At 39.6% G+C, this 21,330-nt stretch overlaps 1 protein-coding gene across 1 annotated transcript in view; it reads right to left on the bottom strand.

Annotated features, from left to right (window-relative positions):
• jarid2b (jumonji and AT-rich interaction domain containing 2b) overlaps window positions 1-21,330 on the bottom strand; it is a 111,193-nt gene that overhangs the window by 23,746 nt on the left and 66,117 nt on the right. Inside the window, exon 4 of the mRNA XM_079830099.1 lies at window positions 6,709-6,878. Within this exon, the coding sequence (XP_079686225.1) occupies window positions 6,709-6,878 (170 nt within the window). The remainder of the gene's footprint in view (window positions 1-6,708; window positions 6,879-21,330) is intronic.

The following is a 21,330-nucleotide window of genomic DNA, read 5'->3' on the forward strand; positions in this document are numbered from 1 at the left end:
ATAAAGTAACTTCTATATGCTAATGTGAAAAACAAGACTACAGCCTGCTTTGAAACAAAGTAACTATGATGGTTACTCCATATGGCACAAGCCAAACTATTTTTAGCATCATTTCTAAAAACAAAGAGATTGAACAAAGGTGCCAACAAACAAACAAACAGGGCCACTTAATGTCAGCTGAACTAATTAAGAAAATGGCTGCCATTATCATTATCTTGCGCTCCCATGCTGTGGGAGGAAAAGGTCAAAACGCCAATAGCTCACAGACTATAGGGTTAGCCAGGGTCATGAATGGGGGAGGGAAACCGCTGGCATTGTAAGGCAGCCATTTTTTTTCCTAGTTTTAGATGCTCTGCAAAAAAGATGTTATTGTCGTGTAATCTGTTGCAGACGCCCACAGAATGAGTCTCAGGCTCATGAGGTTTAGCGAGTGCCCCAGGGAATGCTGGGTAGGGAGTAGCCCAACTATAGCTCCCGGTCACTGCCGTCAGGGGTGCACAAACCAGATTTTTGATCGCAATCATGCGCCGTCTGTCACAGCTTCTCCCCTCAGCTTCTTTCTCTGGAGCCAAATCTAAATCTGTCATCTCCCAGAGAGAAAGAAAATAAAAAACAGACTTTCCCCAATCCCCAATTATACGTGCTCTCATATTCACAGGCTGACACAAATCATAATTAAAGATGAAGGCATCCATTACAATTGTCAGTTTTAATTCAAGCAGAGACATAATTACAAGCAAAGTGTTCTACTTCAGATGCTCTGTTTTTGTCCCATCATATAAAGCAAAAGAGGTTAAAATTGAAGCTCAAGGAGAACCAATCAAATCTGCCTGAGCAGATGTCCTTGCTCTGATTGGATGTTTGGGTTGCCGTGCGGACTGTTTTGATCAGAAACATAGAGGGAGTGAGGAAGTATTCCTAAAAGAATAGTTCACCCAAAAATGAAATTTCTGTCATCAGTTACTCACCCTCATGTCGTTACAAACCTGTATGACTTCCTTTATTATGTGGTACACAAAAGGTTAGAGCATTGAAGAACTATCTGATCTTTTTGTCCCGTACAACTAAAGTATATTTTGTGAAAAAACCCTATACTTGCAGATAACAATATAAATTTAATTGTTTTGATGTGTGGGTTAACGTACTAAAGCACATGTAAAGTGCTTGATTATAATTTTAAATCTAGTGTGTTACTCGATATTACACTTAAAGTAGTTAATATATTTTAAATGTAATGAATTTGCAATTCAGTACATTTAAAATATATTAACTACTTTATTACAAATATATTTTATTACATGACATGACAAGTTTCAATAGAAATGGCATTAAAGGGTTAGTTCACCCAAAAATGAAATTTCTTCCATTAATGACTCACCCCAATGTTGTTCCACACCCGTAAGACCTCCGTTCATCCTCGGAACACAGTTTAAGATATTTTAGATTTAGTCCGAGGGCTTTCAGTCCTTTGAATGTAAGTGTATGCACACTTTGCTGTCCACGTCCAGAAAGGTAATGAAAACATCATCAAAGTAGTCCATATGTGACATCATTTGGTTAGTTAGACTCTTTTGAAGCGTCAACAATACATTTTGGTCCAAAAATAACAAAAACTAAGACTTTATTAAGCATTGTCTTCTCTTCCGGTTTAGTTTGAATCCGCGTTCACGACGCCACATTGACGCTGGTGACGTAAGACGCTGTGATGTGTTATCTGGTATCTGCTATCCCACCAGATAACACGTCACAGCGTCTTACGTCAGCAGACTACTTTGATGATGTTTTCATTACCTTTCTGGACGTGGACAGCAAAGTGTGCTTACACTTACATTCAAAGGACTGAAAGCCCTCGGACTAAATCTAAAATATCTTAAACTGTGTTCCGAGGATGAACGGAGGTCTTACGGGTGTGGAACAACATTGGGGTGAGTCATTAATGGAAGAAATTTCATTTTTGGGTGAACTAACCCTTTAAAGTATATTTTAGTTTACTATAAATGCTTGTCAGTTCATTCAGCAGTACAGTTTAACAATATTTTAAAAGAATTTTGAAATTACATATATAGATGTATTTAAGTCCTACTTAAGCGTCGAATATCACTCCACCCCCCCCCCCCCCCCCAGCTAATTGCATTTAATATTAATTTAAACCAATACATCTTCATTTAATTACAATTAGCAAGCGTCTTAAAACATTACATTCAGTTTACACTTAAGCATATATATTTTTTATTATTATTATTCTTTTTAAAGGATAATATTTCTGTAATAAGTACTCTTATTCACAAGGGTATAATGACCAGGGGCTATTTCAAGCTCTTAAAAGGTCAAAAAGCGCCATTAAAAGTATCATAAAAAGCATCTCAAATGATTTGTGTGCTAATTCCAAGTCATACTACGGTTTATGTGCAAATTTAAAGTTGATATTCACTGAAAAAGGTTCCCTACGCCATAGTTTACAAGTTCGCCCATTATGCCTATTAAAATTTGGCATGCAGTGCCACTGATGTCAAACCAACTTTCCGTGAACAGCCTTACACCATAGAAAAAAAAAGAAGCTATACAGGTTTGAAACCGCTTGAGGGTGAAAAATAATGAGAACTAATTTTTAGCTGATCTATCCTTTTACAGCTTGATTTGAACGGATCGCCCATCTTGACCCAATGTTGTCAAGGCTCCTGTCAGGTTAACAGGTTTTCAAGCAGGTCAAGGTGCATGGCAGTTGAGTGGAGAGATGTTAGACAGTTAGCAGCCCCCTTGTCTGGCACTATATCCCTTCTATGTGACAGCATATGGCACTATGGAGTGCACTAGAGAGCGGCGAGTGAGGGGAATAAGGGGGGGACATTAAAAACATTGTCTCTGGGATGTGGCGGCAGCAAGAATGCGAGGGGATTATGGATTATATCTCCTCTAATTTACATTCCTGAATGTCTGCAAATCCATTAACCCAGTTTGCCCTATGCTTGAGGAGTCGCCGGGAGAATTTAATCAGCTTGCTGCCCCAACGCCAAGCCGCACACGTCAGCGCACTTAATTGAATTGAAATCAGCTATCTTTGTTCTTTCGTAGCACCGCGCCAGTGCAACAGCTTCACGCTGACACACGTGGCTGTGGCTTGAATGCGGCTGCTGTGGCCTAAGAGACATAATTAAGAACTTTAAGACAGTCTACAATAGCCAAGAGACACTGGAATTGAACTAAATGCTCATGAGGACATTCAAATTCACATAAAAATACAGTTACAACAGCCTATTATAACACGGGCAATAGAGTACATTATTACTTTTGAAAAGGATTTAGTATAAATAAAATAAAAGAAGACATATTTTGCATTTTTTCTCAAGTACAATGTTACATTTACACTGCCACGGTAAGCAAATCACTTGAACAGTTCATTGACGTACGCTGATTCTCAAAAATGAATCAGACTTCCCAGCACTAAATGTATAGAAGAATTTAAACAAGAAATATGTCTCTCTATCATAAAGACCTCCAAAAAATGTTTAAAACTTGTTCTAAGGTATCATAAAAGCGGTCCAAAAAAAGCCTAACTAAGGACTGGGGCTGCAAATTATTGAAATAGTAGCAATGTTATTCTGCATTGTCCCTGTGAAATAAACAAACAAATAAATAAATAAACTATTAAAGATGGCGAAGACTTACAGGTCATAGAGGATTACAGGCATGGATGTCATCTGCACAGATGTCTAGATTACTTTAAATCCTAGTGTTTGACTAGATTCCTCACACACACAGACACAGACACAGACACAGACACAGACACAGACACAGACACAGACACAGACACAGACACAGACACAGACACAGACACACACACACACACACACACACACACACACACACACACACACACACACACACACACACACACACACACACACACACACACACACACACACACACACACACACACACACACACACACACACTTCTCCATGCAATGAAACACTCATCAGGATTTAAAGTGGCATGTGGTGTGAAAACATAAACAGCTTACGTCAGAGTGTAATTCCTGCATTGTGTTTGCGGCACATTACTTTACATTGCATCAGAACACACATATAACGCAATGCGAAAAAAGAAAAAAAAAAGATTTTAAAAACAAAAAACACTTATGTTGTCGTCTCAAAAGGCAAAACCCTAGAGATTACGTCTTTGCAAGACAAAAACAAAAAGCTTTTCTTTTGAAAAGACTGTCAGACTCATCACAACGTCACATTTATCACAGCCTGAGCTCTATTCAGCAGTCGGACCCAGCGGTCCGGTTGAATACTTTTTCTATGTCAGATAAGAGTGGCATTTCACTGGCAGTCAGCCATAACTGAGCTATTGTAGAACTGCCCATTTGACCCTGGCTATATTTACCCAGAATCCATTGATTGAAAGATCAACACTGCCTGCTTACGACCACCTCTCCTGATGGCTGGAACAAATATGCCAAAGTATATTGAATGTCAAGGATTCTTTGAAGGATAAAACGACATGGCGGTATGACAACTTCTTTACTTCTCATTACACCAGTGTAAGTGTAATGCCATTTGGACAACATTACGCTCCATACACACAAATATTCACAGCGGCTCAACTTCAGCAGGGGAGTATCATCTATAAATAATACCAAGGCTGGTGTACAGTTATTGAGGTGCGGCCCATCGTCTAATTGCCGCTGTGGAAAATACTGCTAAGAGAGTCACAGAGTTGAGGCTGATACGTAACGCCCTCAACGCGTGGATTTGGCCTCTCCATGACCTCACACGCCAGGCCAAGTCAAGTTACGGCCAAGTCTGAGAAGACCTGAGCTGACCCGACCGCATACATGGAGCATAACGCATCTGATACAACTAGCTAACATTTCATACGGTCGCTGACACAATCACGTGACAAGGTGATTAAAGACTACTTTTACAGAAGCAGCGAGCGATTGTTCATAACCATAAATTTGGGCTAATGAATGTCTTGTTTTCGGAAAACATGATACAGGATAGTTCTGGCTGCTATTCTGAAATCCCGGTGAGGAAGGAAAGTTTATACTGAAATGAGGCAGTCTAAACCATCTCCCGCAAGGTTTAAGTATTATGTTGTAAAAACTCCAGCCAGGGAATAAATTCAAAGTCCAGCAAGTCTATGTTCTCAATTTTTGGAGTGGTACAAACGGAACATTCTGCTTTCACTTTTCCTACCTTTTACACATCTCAGGACATGCATGAAACGTGAGAGAAACGTTTCTTTTTTGATCATTGAGTTCTTATACTAGTAAATGAATTTAAACAGTCAAATAAATATTAATATAAAATAAAAAGGGCCACACAAAGTCTACAGACAGCGCTAAGAGCAGAATTATGCGAAATCTATTGTGCATTTTTGTATTTTCTGCACAGATTTGTAGGGAAACCCCACAAAATGGACTGAAATGTAAAGTAACAATTGTTCGCTGAAAACATTAAATATTTTATAAATTAATTTAAATGAAATAACTTTCTCTATACTCTGATTCAACACAAATTGGCTATGAGGCTCTGTGCTACCCTGGAGCTTTTAGTTTAACGTGTTCTGTAGTAAAACTAATATTTGAGCTTCACTCTATAGAAATACTGTGTACCGACCTTGAAAGCAGGAGGTACCCATAATCCCTTGTGAAAGGCATAGCCTGGTTCACAGAGGTGGGTGTGTTTGTAAAAGTGTGTGTTTGTGACAATTTAGGCTGATAACACCATTATTCAACATGAAACAGTACCTCCTAACTTTGAAAGTCAACGTTTGTGTAGCAAGTGCATAAGAGTTCAGATGCCACCTCTGCCGTGACACCAGACAACAGTCCTACGGTTCAGATAATTTACCTGGACACCAGGTGAGCAGGCCAGAGGTGTCGGGCGAAGGCTGTAGGAAAGTTTATAATAAATAAAAGACAAAAACGAGCAATAGCAAAACCCCTAAAAGTTGGATTTCCCAAAAGGAGAAAACAAGAAGCTAATACGAACAACAACAAAAAACTGATTTGGGGAGGGGGGGTATTTCATCTTTCAATGCTGAGTGGTTTGGTTTAATTAATTTCCCATGGCTGAATTCTGACTGTTGCTGTATCACACGTGATGTTCAGGGGCAGGCAAATCTGACACTGGCGAAACCACAATAATTAACTGCGAAAAGCAAATTGGTTACAGCATATAATGGCTCAGCTCATTTTGTGAAACCAACACAAAACACATAAGAGTCTTCTTTAGTTCATCTAAACTGCTTCAAAACAAAGTGTCTAAATGGCCTCAACAATAACTCCTATTTTCCAAATTGGCATGTTGTAACTTGGCAAATTCAGCAACTAGTTGTTGCACTGAGTGGATAGTCAATGCTGCTGTATGCCCTATAATGATGGCAGTTACAATTTACTGCTGAATGTAGCAGCAGACACATTTATTGCACATTTAATTGTCCACTTGGACTGCAGTGCACTGTGTTAAGTCTTTTTTTTTTGGTGCAGTTTCTAATAAAGTGTTGTTTGTCATCAAAAGTAGAACATATTGTGGAGCTGCTACTAGAGATTATTTTCAACAAAAAAAATCATGCACCTTTACAACCAAACTAAATGAATAACCAAAATGCAAAAGGAAAAAATATACATTTGTCAAAACTATAATAACTCTGGATTTAAAGGCGAGAAAGCAAGGGCACTGAAAAATAAGGCAATACCTCGAAGGCATATGAAGGTAAGGAAGTCTTCTGTCTTGGGTTTGCGATCGGAGAGGAATGTGATATGTGTGAGCGGCGTGGGCAGAGAGGGGTCGGCCATCTTCACTGGCGTGGTGCTGGGAGAGTTGGGTTGAGACTGAGCAAACTTCCTCTGTGCATGCAGTCTGGGCCTGAGAGAGAGAGAAAATGGAAACAATAGATTTTAAATACACTTGCGTTCTATATAACAGAGACTTTATGGATACAATATAAAAACTTTTCTTCTGCAAATCCCCACTTGGCACTGGGACTCGGATAACGTTGCCCAGAGCAATACTTTTCTCTTAACGCATTTGCTCTTGCGATGGTAAAACTCCACTTGGGGCCTTGCTGTTGCCATGACTAATTCAGTCGATCTGGAACCCTTTCAAACACGTTTTTGGTCCTATTAGCACACAAGAGCTGCTATTTCTGATAGTTATCCAAATGCTGATAACTGGGTTGAGTACTGGAACAATACAAGCTACAAAACTGGGATTTTTTTTTTTTACCTCAATGAACTGATAGCAGGTGAAACATGGAAAGGTGCTTAAGGACAAGGACTGACTTTCAAATGTTTCATAAAAATCTGACAGTGTTTCCAAAAAGTAGGGACATTTTTTTGTAGGAATATTTTTTATAATAAACCTTTTCTGTCGGTCAGGAAAAGGTAGTAATGTTTGTTTTTAAATAGATAAACAAACTGCATGAGTGTTTTGTGGGAAGTTATTGATCATGTCAATTCATTTTGAAAAAATAGCGAAAGCTGAACCAAACTAAATGGTAAATGTGTTATGAACACTATTGTTGACCATCTCTGATTCATTTCAAAGTGGAAATACTGCTATTTTTCTCCCATATCTCTAGAATCAGCTTAGAAAATCTCTATGAGTGAGTGACTTGAGACAACGCTAGCAGACACTTGTGCTTCCTTCTTTAGCACTTATGCTGTCCAACTCAACCTCTGAATGTTGATTCACGTCAAGGCTACGCAATCAAGTTCTCCATTACGTGCTGCGAAGACTTCAGCAGCAGCTGATGACTGATAAATAGCACTAAGGATAAATCAAACTGCCAACATTCAAGGCCTCTCACACTCACTCATTACAGAGTCTCCTTCTGGAGACAACCAACTCACTGACTCTACATTTTAGTTCAACTCTCCACGGGAAACAGCATGGAATACTAATAACAGTGGAAAGTCGTATGTCTCAATTCCTCCTCCACCCTCCGTGCGCTGCCAGAGGAGGCACGCGTGTACGCACTTTCCATTTCAGCTGCATTTCATCATTTTACCCACACGCACTCCCCTCGGTCCACGCCTGATGTTTGCTGCCAAATATGTTCTCCCCACACAGAATTAAAGAAAATAACGGGGATGGGTAGAAGACAAACATCATTCACTCCTGTACAAATTAATCTCATTCAATCAAAGGACCGTGCCTGAGATGGTTTGCCAACCGCCAGCAGTTTTGACGAAGCTGCAACGGCATCGCTAATCAATTCTCACCAGCGCTGTGTTCAGCAGACAGATTGTTCCCCTTTTTTTCTTTTCCAGTCTCTCATGACTGTGACTGATGGCATGGGCACCTCACCTCCATTATGCCACAATACAAGGAGAAATGCTGTTTAAACTACTGTTTATGTATATTTTGAACAAGGTAAAAACACACTTTCTGACTAATTTGGAATCTTAATTTTGAGGTTCCTAAACCATTATTGAAGCATTTATGAAGAATAGTTGAGTAAGCTGTTCATTAAGTCTACATGTACTTTTTAAAGACACCCTTTTTGTAATACCAAAGCAAGGACAAAACTACCAAACTGTGATAGTTAACTATGAGAGTCGGGCAATTCAAAGTGTTGAAGTCTGAAAGAAGACATGAAGGAGGAGGAAAGAATGAGACTGAATGCCTCACAGACATGGATATAAACAAGAAATTACAGTGACCTATAGTTTATTTACAGAACAAAAAAATGGAAGTGGGCAAGATTAAAATACAGCATGTGTTATGTTTCAAAAAGGATGCATAATCACCCTATAAAACTGTATCATCTGTTTAAAAAGGAACTGCAGGTTCACACCCAAACGCTGACGTTAATTAATGGAGATTACACAGGCAAAAAGTTCATCGAAACATTGGAGATAGCTGGAGGACTAGATGACAGCTGAGTGAGATTTCAGCCAACAAACACACACGTCCTTGCCTTAAAAACATTGCTGCTAGATATTCAACAAAGCACTTACAAGCCGGCCAACTGCCCCATTATTTATTGATTGCTAAAGTGTTTCAGGCAGAGGTTTAACCTCATTTAGACTGGTCCAGGGGAGGATTGTTACTTCGCAGGAGAAATAATGAAAACAATCTCCTTTTCTTGCCATGGTTTTCATAAGAAACCTAAATATTTTTAGGAGCTGAGAACTGCTGCTTTAGAAGTATTAGCGCAACTAAGTACCAGAGTAGTTCTGATGCAGCTGTGCAAAAAAAGGATCCAATAAAACAAAGGAGGATGTCACAGTTCATCAAGTCAGTCTAGACTGCTCTCAATTTCAGAGACGGCCTGCTTTTATTGGACTATTTATCCTATCTGTTCCTCATTACAGGGTATAAGGGCCAACTGTTTGGCATGCGAGTATCCAGTGACAGAGACAGAGATGCATGCTGGGATAGACGACATGGTGTAGCGTAATCCCTACACATGATGTAAAAAGCTATTTTACAACTTAATGCATGGCTCTCACCACATCTATACAGTCTAAATACAGACCTCACAGACCTGAGAGAGAAACAATACAGCAAGTCTAAACAGAAAAGGGAAAAGCCCTCGGAAGACGCTATGAAACCGCAACTTTTCTGGGATGTTGTTGGCTTCATGCAAATGTGTGAGCTCTCTGAAAAAAGAATGGCTATGAAAACTTCTGTTGACTCTCATGCTCTTAAGACTCTAACAATAATTGCTTACTTAAATGATAGCTCTGTTTTAAAACCTAGTAAGTTCCCTGCCCGGCTTTTCAAAGCATTGTAGGCACTCAAAATACAAACGCTCTTTCAAAAATGCAGGAAACAAAATATTCAGCCTTCTCATTTTGGCCAAATTCTAAGACAGAATCACTTGTATCTTTTGGAGGAAAGACAAACCCAGAATGCATTGCACCAAAAATATTTCATTGAATACTGAAGACTCTCAATAAAAATAGCAACAACTGTTTAAATATTTACACCATATTTTTGCACTACGCACATTTGGGATTGTTAGATACCTCGTCGTTTTGCCTCAATGCTAAATGCCAAACTTTATTGAAATCATATGTGTTAAATACCATTTGTATGGCATAAGGCATTGTTGCATGTGTTCCAATTCAGCAACTGAAGGCTGGCATGAAGGTTCACAACATTTAGGACGTTGTTTTAGACGGTAGTCGCCCAAGTAAGCAGGATACAGCACATAACCTAACATGTTAAGTTTTAGAGCGTTCCAGTGTTTTGAAGCTCTGCTTATTTTCCCAGGAATATTTGAGGAGTTGTGGCTGTCCCCAATTATAGCATGTCTGTACAAATTAACGACACACTCCAAAAAGCCAGACTTAGTTTCAACTTCAAGACACTCCTGTCAGCCAGGGAACAATGATATTGAACCTTCTGTATTCTCAGCAAAGGAGAGTCTGTAAACTGCAATATGAGTGATGGAGGGTGGAGATGGGATCCAACCACATCCTCCAGACAGGATGGGTAAAGAGGGGCCATGAGATTGACTGATCTGGGCATTCCGGTTCTGCTGGTCTTTCCCTTCCTCAATGGGCAAGAGACACTGCAACACAATAGCCCCATGGAGCTTCCCAGCCTGTGCACTCCTTAATGGGACAGATATGGGTTCTCTTACAATGCCAGTCTTTTAACAAGAGGCTCATGCATAATTTACAGCTGATAAAAACCACAACAGGGTAAGGTCACTCCAGGAAGTAGGGCTATGATCCAATTACCATTTATCTCATGGAGGCCAAAAACTTATGATGAAGAGGTGTGACTGAGGGCATGTTTAAAGGGTATGAGGGCACGTTTAAAGGGTATTTGGTGCATTTACGTTCATATAAAAAGAGAGCAGACTGGTATAAATAGAGATGACCAAGTCATCCATGAGTGTCAATATATCTGTCTCTAGTGTCCAAGTCTCTATCTCCAAATCCACCTCCAACTTAAATTTATCTGCCTTTAACTGCCTTTAAATTCTGTCTGTTTTCAAATTATCTACCTCCAAAATTGTCTCCAGTTTAAATGTTTTTGCCTTCAAAACAGTCTACTGTTGTCGATGTATCTGCATCCAAAATTGCCTCAAGTTTCTAAATTTATCTATATTCAAAATATGCTACTATTGTCAAAGTATCTGCCATCAAATCTTGCAGTTTCAAGGCATCTGCCTCTTAATCAATCTACAGATTTCAAGTTACTACCTGAATTTCAACCGACATTTTTCGAGCTCTATACCTCCAAATTGGTCTACACTTTTGGTCAAAGTACCTGCATCCAAATCTGCCTCCAATCTGCCTCTAGTTCTTTCTCTCTCCTCCACCTGTGTGTAAGCGGGTGCTTAAGATAGAAGGACAACAAAGAGGTCAGAGCAAATTAGGCCTCCTGGAGATCAGCCCAGCTGGCCAAGATGTGGAGAGAGCCAGACAGAAGAGGAGTGGAAAAGTGAAGAAGGGGCAGTCAAGTGAAACATCCAAAAGGGAAAAAAAATGAGGGGCCAGCACCTGCTGGGAGGCACGGAGGGAGGGATTATGGCAGGATGTCCAGATTCATCCTCTTCTAATCCATGTGCCTCGCCCTTCAAAGAATGCCCCACTCTGATGTTACATGTGGAGCTCTTCTGTGTTACTGATTAGCTTTTAGGACAGCCACAAGAGAGGAGTTGGGTTTGCCATATCGGAAAGGAAAAGAATCAGTGATTGGATCCCTGGGGCTTAATGGAGGTTAGGAGAGGAGGTGAAGGAGAGTGACAAAATGCTTTGGTAACCTTTATGTTACCTTGCTTTACAAGCAACAGCTGTTGTGAGCTAAAGAGAACAATCAGAGGACACAGAGTGGTGTATATCACTGAAATATATGCATGAAGTCTAATATGATGGTGGCATAAGGAAACGCACACACTTTTACTGGTTTACATTACATATAATGACATGAAACATGTTAATGCTTAATCATTTGCATGTTTGGAAGTTGTCTCCAGTTTCCTCCCCTTTCAATGTATCTGCCTCCAATCACAGGAGGCAGCCACAATTGCCAACATTAAACAACTCAAGCGGTGCCATCAGCATCAACAGTAGAGGACACATATTAAACAAGCCTCATTCTGGGTGGCTAGTCACGTTCTGTGATCTCTGCTGGCGTTATGTGAAATCTTTGGTAACTTGATATCTCTCTCCTCGATCATAAGCGCACAGCATGACAATAAAGTAACACAGGTACTGCAAGCACTCTGGGAATCCACTGAATGCTTGAGCACTCTGTAGTGCATGTGATTGTTTTGAAGGATGGCACTCCTCTAAAAGAGCACCAAATTGTGCCGAACTGGAGGAAGAGTTGGAGGGCTTCCACAAACAAAAGCACATTGGCGGCGCCAGGGGTAAAAGGGACAACCCCTCTAGTGTCAGCACCTCCCCCCCAAGATCACGAAGCATCAAAGCATTCCACAGCGGCTGGAGTCACTCCTAATCTCAGCAGCAGGCTCTGGCTCTCTCCGGATCAGATGAGTGGAGCAGGGGAGAAGCTCACAGGGAGGGAGAAAGAGATGAATGATAGCAGGAGGGAGATGGATGGAGCCATGAAGAGAGGGCAGGCACTGATAGACCCCGGGGGCAGAGATGTTTGAGTTTTAGCAGGGAAAAAAGGGGGGGGGGGGGGGTGAATAAAAACCCTTTGTGTGCAACACTGATTCATTCAGCTTTTCCCTCAAGTGCATGTATTAACATGGAGGAAACTTTAAGATAACAGGATTGCTATCAAAAGAGAAGCGCAGCCCTCGTGGATCAAACAGTGGTCTGTAGAAAAAGTATGAACTGGAAGACAGTAAATATAAATAAAGGTATTTTTTGGATGCGTTGGTTGGTATGGCTCGCACCTAAAACCTAAGCTGGGCTTTAAACATGAACATATATATTTTTATATGGTGAAAACTGTAACTTAGGGCTCATCTTAAGCCTCACTTAAAGGGATAGTTCACACAAATATGAAAATTCTGTCATTGACTCACCCTCAAGTTGTTCCAAACTTGTATGTATTTCTTTGTTCTGCTGAACACAAAAGATGATATTTTGAAGAATATGGGTAACTAAACAGTTGATGGACTCCATTGACTTCCATAGTCCATGGGGTCCATCAACTGTTTGGTTACCAACATGCTTCAAAATATCTTCTGTGTTCAGCAGAACAAAGAAATTCATACAGGTTTGGAACAACATGAGGGTGAGTCATTTTTGGGTGAACTATTCCTTTAACTGACAAATCCTATAATATTTTGATATTCTGATAATGACCATATCATGATGTGACACTATTGTTTTTGTGACTGCAGAACAGACACTCATAATTCTCAGCACACAGCATGTGTATGTGTAATATGCCATCTATTTGATTTGTATTGTTAGAGATAAACAAGCATTGTAGATTGACTGTGATCTCTAACACAGTTTACTTTGAATCTACTCATTCAATTCTGCTCAGTACACATCCCGTCATCGTTGAATCCATCTTCTGTCATGCCCAGCTGCTCTATGCTATAGTATAGGCTGCACTAAAACTGATTGGTGACACACACACACACACACACACACACACACACACACACACACACACACACACACACACACACACACACACACACACACACACACACACACACACACACACACACACACACACACACACACACACACACACACACACACACACACACACACACACACACACACACACACACACACACACACACACACACACACACACACACACACACACACACACACACACACACACACACACACACACACACACACACACACACACACCTGTCAATCTTGTTTTTTTTTACTGTATACAAAGCATAACGATAATAAAATACCCTTAGCTATAGTGTCATGTCTCTTTGTATGTCAGTGTAGACTTGAAAAACATGAATGTTGCTCTGATGGTAAGTAAATTCGATTTACTTACCATCAAAAAGTTATTTAACACAAAATGCGATTAATAGCATTCATTTTAAATCACTTTATTTAATTTATAATTAATCACATTGAATAAACATTTAGTGTTAAAATAACAGCTGTAATTTAAACTATTCTTACTGCTATGTTACCAGACAGAGAAGGGTGAAAGTAAAGATTGATAAAGAGGAATGGCCAGTTTTTCTGTAAAGTCAAACATCTTTCATTCTCTCGCTGGCTTCTAGTACACATGCTAACTCTCTCTCTCTTTCTCGCTCTTTGCTAAATCTAAACCGCTCCAGATGGGCCACATGGTCCTGATAAACTCTCTCAGCAGCCTCTGCCAGTGCGGAGCAGCTGGCTCTGAGAGCGCGGTGAGGAGCCAGCGGCACATGTGGCGGGCAGCCCACGGCAGCCAAGAGAGCGCAGGGGGATCCCTGATTCTGGGTCATTCATGAGCCCGGTCTAATAAACAGCGCTGAAATGATAATTGATACAAAACGGTGACATAGCAGAAAAACGGAGCGTGGGTTGGGTTAGATGGTCAATAAAAAAATAGGGTAAATATTTGTAAACGAACTGTTCTTTCAAATTTAGTTCTTTGTAATTATTGAGTTGAGTCGATTTGCAAAACATTTCTAAACAATCACTCAACTGTAATAGTTTTGTTTGAGTGTAAGACGGTGAAGTGGAAAATGCTCAGCAAGTTACACAGATTCTGTAAAATAATGTGTTAATCAATACATTTTATATTAGCTTAAAGGGATAGTTCACCCAAAAATGAAAATTCTGTCATCATTTACTCACCCTCAAGTTGTTCCAAACTTGTATGAGTTTCTTTGTTCTGCAGAACACAAAAGAAGATATTTAGAAGAATGTTGGTAACCAAGCAGATAGAGCAACTATTGTAGGAAAAAAAAATACTATGGTAGTCAATAGTTGCTGTATCTGTTTTGTTACAAACATTCTTCACTCTATCTTCTTTTGTTTTCAGCAGAACAAAGAAACTCATACAGGTTTGGAACAACTTGAGGGTGAGTAAATGATGACAGAATTTTCCTTTTTGGGTGAAATATCCCTTTAAGAGAAAATTTGCTGACAGACAATTTTACTTTTTTTTTTATTTGAGTGACGATTCAAATGAATATTTTTTTTAACCTGTTCAATAAAAGTATCCACCTGAATGAATGTATTAACTAAAATTAGTCTAAAGTATTGTGTGGAGTTTTTAAATTACTTTTATTTTTAATTGAGAGAACATTCAGTTTAGGCTAAGGGTTAGGGGTTAGGTAACCCTAGTTAGGTAAGGTAAGGGGTTAAAAAAAAAAATTCACTAAAAGCAAGTTTGGGGTCAGTAAGATTTTTTTTAAATGTGCTCACTTGGCTGCATTAATTTGCATTTATTTGAAACAGGAGCAAAAAAAACATTAAAATTGTGAATATTCCAGTCTTCAGTGTCACATGATCCTTCAGAAATCATTCAAATAAGCTGATTTGCTGCTCATAAAAACATATTATCAATGTTACAAACAGTTGTGCTGCTTAATAGTTTTCATGAAATCATCATACATTGTTTCAGCATTTATTTGAAATAGAAATCTTTGTAACATTATAGATGTCTATACTGTCACTTTTTATCAATTTAATGCATCATTGCTGAATAAAAACTTTAATTCAACTACGGACTCCACATTTTTGAACGTTATTGAAAATATTAATTGAATCTCAAATGTTCTTTGTGTTAGTCCTCTGAGAGAATACAGAGAGCATAGACACTCTGATTCAGTAAAAGACGAGTGAAAGAGGCTCTTCGACCCTGGGCTGGAGAATAAATGAATGTGATTTTGATGACTCTCCCTGTGGAGCGCTCTACATTAGAATAAACTTTGGACCTGCATATACACTCCAGCTAATTTCTTATTGCTTTTCTGCCTACCTGAGTCAAGTTCTCTGCTCAGAACCATGAAAGATGTTTGGTATTGGATTGACCTTTAACCTTGCACCCTACTGCTCTGCCTTCATATATCACCTCATTAGTCAGGTAAGCCCAAAGACATGGGGTCACGAGGAGAAAAATACAAACCTGACTCCTCAGGGGTAACCTACAAGTACCACCGTTCATCAAAAAAAAATACAGCTATGAAATTAACATACACCTAAGGAGAAAAAAATATGGATTTGTGCAACACAAAGCCCTTAGCATCTAAACACACAAGAGATTGAATTATAAAAGGTAGATAACCTTTTTTAGCTATCATGTTTTAGCTTAAGTGCACTGCATCAGCATTAAACATTCCCAACCACTAAAATCCTAACATCATTTTTTTCGTTTCTAGGGATACTGATTTTTGGAAGGCAGCTGTCTGACTCTGAGGTGGCGAACGGGAACATGGTTTGTGTAACATTAGCAACACATTATTAACTGTTTGAAAACAGTCAAGCCAAAGGCTAATCATATTAATTACCGTTGTATCCGACATTGTGGAGAGTGATAGATAAAACGCATTACCATTCTAATACATCGACTTGTAGATGAGCCTGTGTGAGTGAGTGGAGGCAGGGCTAATTTGCATATTCATTTATCCGTGTATACTAAATGAAGCAAGGGTGTAGAGTCACATTCAAGCTTTAAGGCATGAATACATTTTTTTTTTTTTTTCAGGAAAAAACTTTTAAATATGTCATTTTTATGATCAAAGATGAGTTTTAAGGGATACAATTATTGACTACAGGGGGACTTTAATTCAATCGCTTGCGATTTCATTAAAGGCAACTGAAGGCTGTTTGTTACGTAACAGAAAGCTTAAGCTCTTGAGGCTGCGGAGTGGGGAGAGAAAGAGACAGACAGAGATACCAGTACTCCTATAAAATCCCTGCCTAAACCCCGTGTCCCCACTTAAGATGTCTGTCACTCTTTATATAGGGCTGCAACTTAACCTGCCAGTGTGGTTTAACAATAGAGCAGACGTGCTGCGCTCAGACAGGTGGTCTCGACTGGCACAGAGCCAGATGCTGAGGGCCAACGCCACCCTCCTCTCTGTTTTAACACATCCGTCTGCTGCTCATGCGTGATGTCACACTGATGCACCCGAACGCTGTCAGTCAATGCCGGGCATTAATAATACTGTGCGCAGCTAGAACGCTTCAAGACAAAAAGATGAAGGGAGAGAGAGCACAAGGACATGGGGGAGCTTTTCATGCACAAAATCAGAAAGAGATTTCTGCTGTTGGTACAAAGTCCGATCCAGCTTTTTCTCAGCCTGAACTGCCATCTTAAACAGAAAGAGAACATCTGACAAAGCAATCGCAGTATTGTAAAAATCTGTCATCATTTCCTCACCCTCATGTCGTTCTAAACCGGTATGACTTTATTTCCTCAAAGGAACATCAAATATATTGTGAGAAATGTATTTTTGTCCATACAATGGAGGCCAAAGGTCATTTCTTTGAATACAATTCTTTAAATTGTATTCTTTTGTGATTTATCAGAAAGTCGTATAGGTTAGGAGCGACTTGAGGTTGAGTAAATAATAACAAAGTTTTCATTTTTGAGTGAACTATCCCTTTAAGAGTAGGTAAATCTACTGTAAAATCAGTTACACCATAGACCGACACGCAATGAATTGGTACAATTGGTAGCTCATTTAAATAATGGTGCATTCATTTAAATAAATCTAAATCTTTTTGATCTTCGTGAACCACAGTGCAGGTAATACTAAAATAACAATTGTAGAAAATGTAGTATATTCATAGTTTCCGTTAGTCCAGGCGTAATGCACCAACTATATAATGAACAACTCTGAAAGCAAAGTATAACATTCAGTTCTGTAAGCTGATGTCCTGTTTATGCTACCCAGTGTCTTAAACTTAAATCAGACTCTCTTTAACAGATTTAATGCCATGACCCTCGTAAACCTGGGCAAAATATGTAGACTACTTCTTCTTAGCTCATCATAACAGCCTGGCACCTTGTGAACATGAATTCCATGGTGGACTGACAAAAACCTGTACAACATGAATCCTGGAAACTGGATAAAGCAAGACAATCAGACTGGTCCTTTTGGTTTCAAAAAACCTTTGCCCCCCAAAAAAAAAAAAACTTGCTGTGTTTGTTGTCATGCATCATATGGTCAGAGAAGAGTGAAACTATAGGCCTGTTTACACCTGGTCACTTCATGCGTTTTTCCTGATAGTATCGCTATCTGATTTCTTAAAACGGTTCCATTTACACTTGGCCGGCCGCATAAACCTGTGTGGTTGCTAGGGAGTTGCTATGTTGGTGCTAGGCAGTTGCAAGAGTGTTATAGGAGGTTGCTAGGGTATTCTGGGTGATTGAGCAGTCTTTCAAAAACAATCAAACAAACAAACAAACAAACAAACAAAAAAAAATGTCACCCACCCTAAACTTTTTCACACTGGTGGAGAAAATTGCTGAGTGGGAGTGAAGTGGAAATGTTAAAAGAATACACATTAAATGTATTGGCTTTATCAGTACAACTTCTTTCGTAACACACAAACAGATACAAACACATCAATCTAAAATAGGTTTTGCTTCTGTGTAAGACAAAATGAGAAATTTAGCAAAATATCCAATCTGCTTTTCATATAATGAAAGTGAATGGGGACTGGGGAGGTCAAGCTAAAATTTAATTGAACAAAGCTATCATCAATATAGTGTTTCCATGATACTTTTAATGTGTTTTTTTTCTTTATGGCCCTCGATTGCCCCAGTCCCCATCCACCATCATTGCATGGAGAAGAAAAGCAAAGACATTCTGCAAAATATCTGCTTTTGTGTTCTGGGGAAGAAGAAGTGTTTCATACTGGCTTGGAACAGAATGAGATTGATGAATGAGGACATGACTGGATTTGAATTTCTGGGTGAACTATCCCTTTAAGAGCAGTGTTCAAAACTCAAAGGTATTGCCAAAATAAACCCAAAGCACAGCTAATGGAGCATGGCTGCCATTCAACACAGCTCTCAACATGGCAAAATGTTTAAGAGCAAATCAAAAGACAGGAATCAGAGCGACCACAAAAGCATATATAGAAAAACATAAGTGCCGAGGTGAATTAAAACCATTGAGCATTATCAGTAACATTAAAATGACATGTCCTAACACACTTGGGCACAGCAGCCGAGATTATGGCCCACTGCTCCCACTCATCCAACCCCAGCCAATAGGCAGCCACGATTGTCTGCTGTGCAAATACCTCAGCCTGAGTCCTCAAACACAGGACATTCCTGCCCTGTGAATCAACTGGAGTTTGGAGCCAAACAGCCTACCTGAGAGTCTTCTTCTCACGCTATACCTCTCAATTCATCCCAGTGTACGGCTCCGAAATCATGCGTCATGCTACAATCATGTTTAATCGCCTCCTCATCGCAGACATTGATCTGTTGTACCATTAGAGTGGATTGAAGTATGTAGAACAACCAGCAGATTTAGAGGAAAATCAATGTGGCTATTATAGAGCCATATGTACCGAAGGCATGATTGGCCCATATGTCATGAATATAAGAGTGAGAGTAATACATTTAAAAAGTAATAAAGTAGTATGCAATGTTTATACCGTGCCAAGCATGCATGGAAAACCCCACTACAAATCACCAAAATACTGTATACAACCTAAAAAGTATCCCATAATGCAATGCTCTCAACTGGTGATGATGTACTATATTATTTTAATATTTTATTTAATATACACTACCATTCAAAAGTTTGGTAAGATTGGTTGGTAAGATTTTTTTTTATTAACGAAGTCTCTTATCAACAAAGCTGCATTTATTTGATCAAAATACTTCGTTTTGTGGAAACTCAATTTTTCAAAAATAAATAAATAAATAATCTTACTGACCCCAAACTTATATCAACATGCATATAACAACACTGAAAAGTCAAGTTATATGTGTATAACACTTGACCTAGGAGCAATGTGCTGCCTGTAGAGTTGCACCGGTGAACACTGACACGAATAGTGTGAAAGGACCTTAAGAAAAACACTAGTGTTTTATTCTCAACACCGCAAAGAAATGTTTGTAAAGGTGGCATTGGCCCAACACAAAAGAGTAATTTGGCAGCAACTGAGCAGCCACTACACAAACAATTCAAATGATCCTCTCTTTAAGAAGGGTTCTCAAACAAGTAAACACAAATACACACTAAAAAGGACGGGCCTCTTCAGCGCCTGCCACATTTGGTGCCCCCTTGTCTCCTCTAACTGGGCTTTTTGTGTGTATGCAGCGCGTCTAGGCGACTGCGATTTTAAACGAAGGATGGGAAGTTGCTGCTTTGACACTTGGCAGAACTTGGAGGCCTCTCGATTTCCCAATCCTGGGAATGCAAACAGCAGTCTTCTCCCAAACGGCTTTCCACATCCCTCCCCCTGCAACCTGGCCAGCCCCTGCACCTGTGCCTCTGTCTGTCTCTCCTCCCTTTCGTTCTCACTTTCTTTTTGGGTTTATTGTAGGCCAGGTGTGACAGACGTTGGCACTGCCTCAGTCAGACTCTTGTTGTTGTCTTATGTGGGCAGCAGATGCCTAATAAGTTGCCCAGCACACACACAAGTACACAAACTTCCAACACATTCAAAAGTCAAGTAAAGCGCCAAATGTTGTACAAGGAGTGATTCATAAAGGGAAAGCTCATCCAAAAATTAACATCCTGACATAATTTACTCAACCTCATGTTGTTTCAAATCTGTATGCAGACTTTCGTAGGTGGTATGGATGTATGGGTGGATGGATGGATGATGGATGGATGGGTGGGTGGGCGGATGGGTGTGTGAATGGATGGGAATAACAATTTCTGTTCTTCAAATCTGTCATATGACTTCAGAAGACTTGGAATATAATGCATAAGTTATATGGGCCACTTTTACGATACTTGTATGGTGCTTTTGAGTCAAGCTCTTTTTGAATCTTGAAAGTCTACATTAATTATAACTACATGAAAAATCCCCAACGTTTCTCAAAATTTCTCCAAATGTTCTTTAGGAATCATGCAGGATTGGAATAACATGAGGGTGAGTAAATAAATGAGAGATTGTTATTTTTGGGTGACCTATCCCTTTAAGACCAGGTTGCATGCAGACTTCTTCACGGCCCACGATGCTTTACCAATTACACTGCATCTGCTGCTCTGTACTTCTTTGTGCTTACTTAAATCTCTGCACTGCCCATCTCAAACCGTTTCTGCCTCTTTTTCGCCTCCCACTCGATCTGTCTCTCCATGCGAAGCTGTTTTAATGATGATGTCTACAGGACAGCGCTCTGATTATAACTATTATAACAGGGTATTAAGTGACAGGTAGAGCAGCGGCAGGTGCTGCACACTGATCTTCGCTCGCACACACACCATTTCTCTCTTGCGCTCTCCCATAGGTGCTTGTGGCTTGATAGACAG

Source organism: Gobio gobio (genome assembly GCF_949357685.1).
Source record: "Gobio gobio genome assembly, chromosome: 11".
Taxonomy (NCBI): Eukaryota; Metazoa; Chordata; class Actinopteri; order Cypriniformes; family Gobionidae; genus Gobio; species Gobio gobio.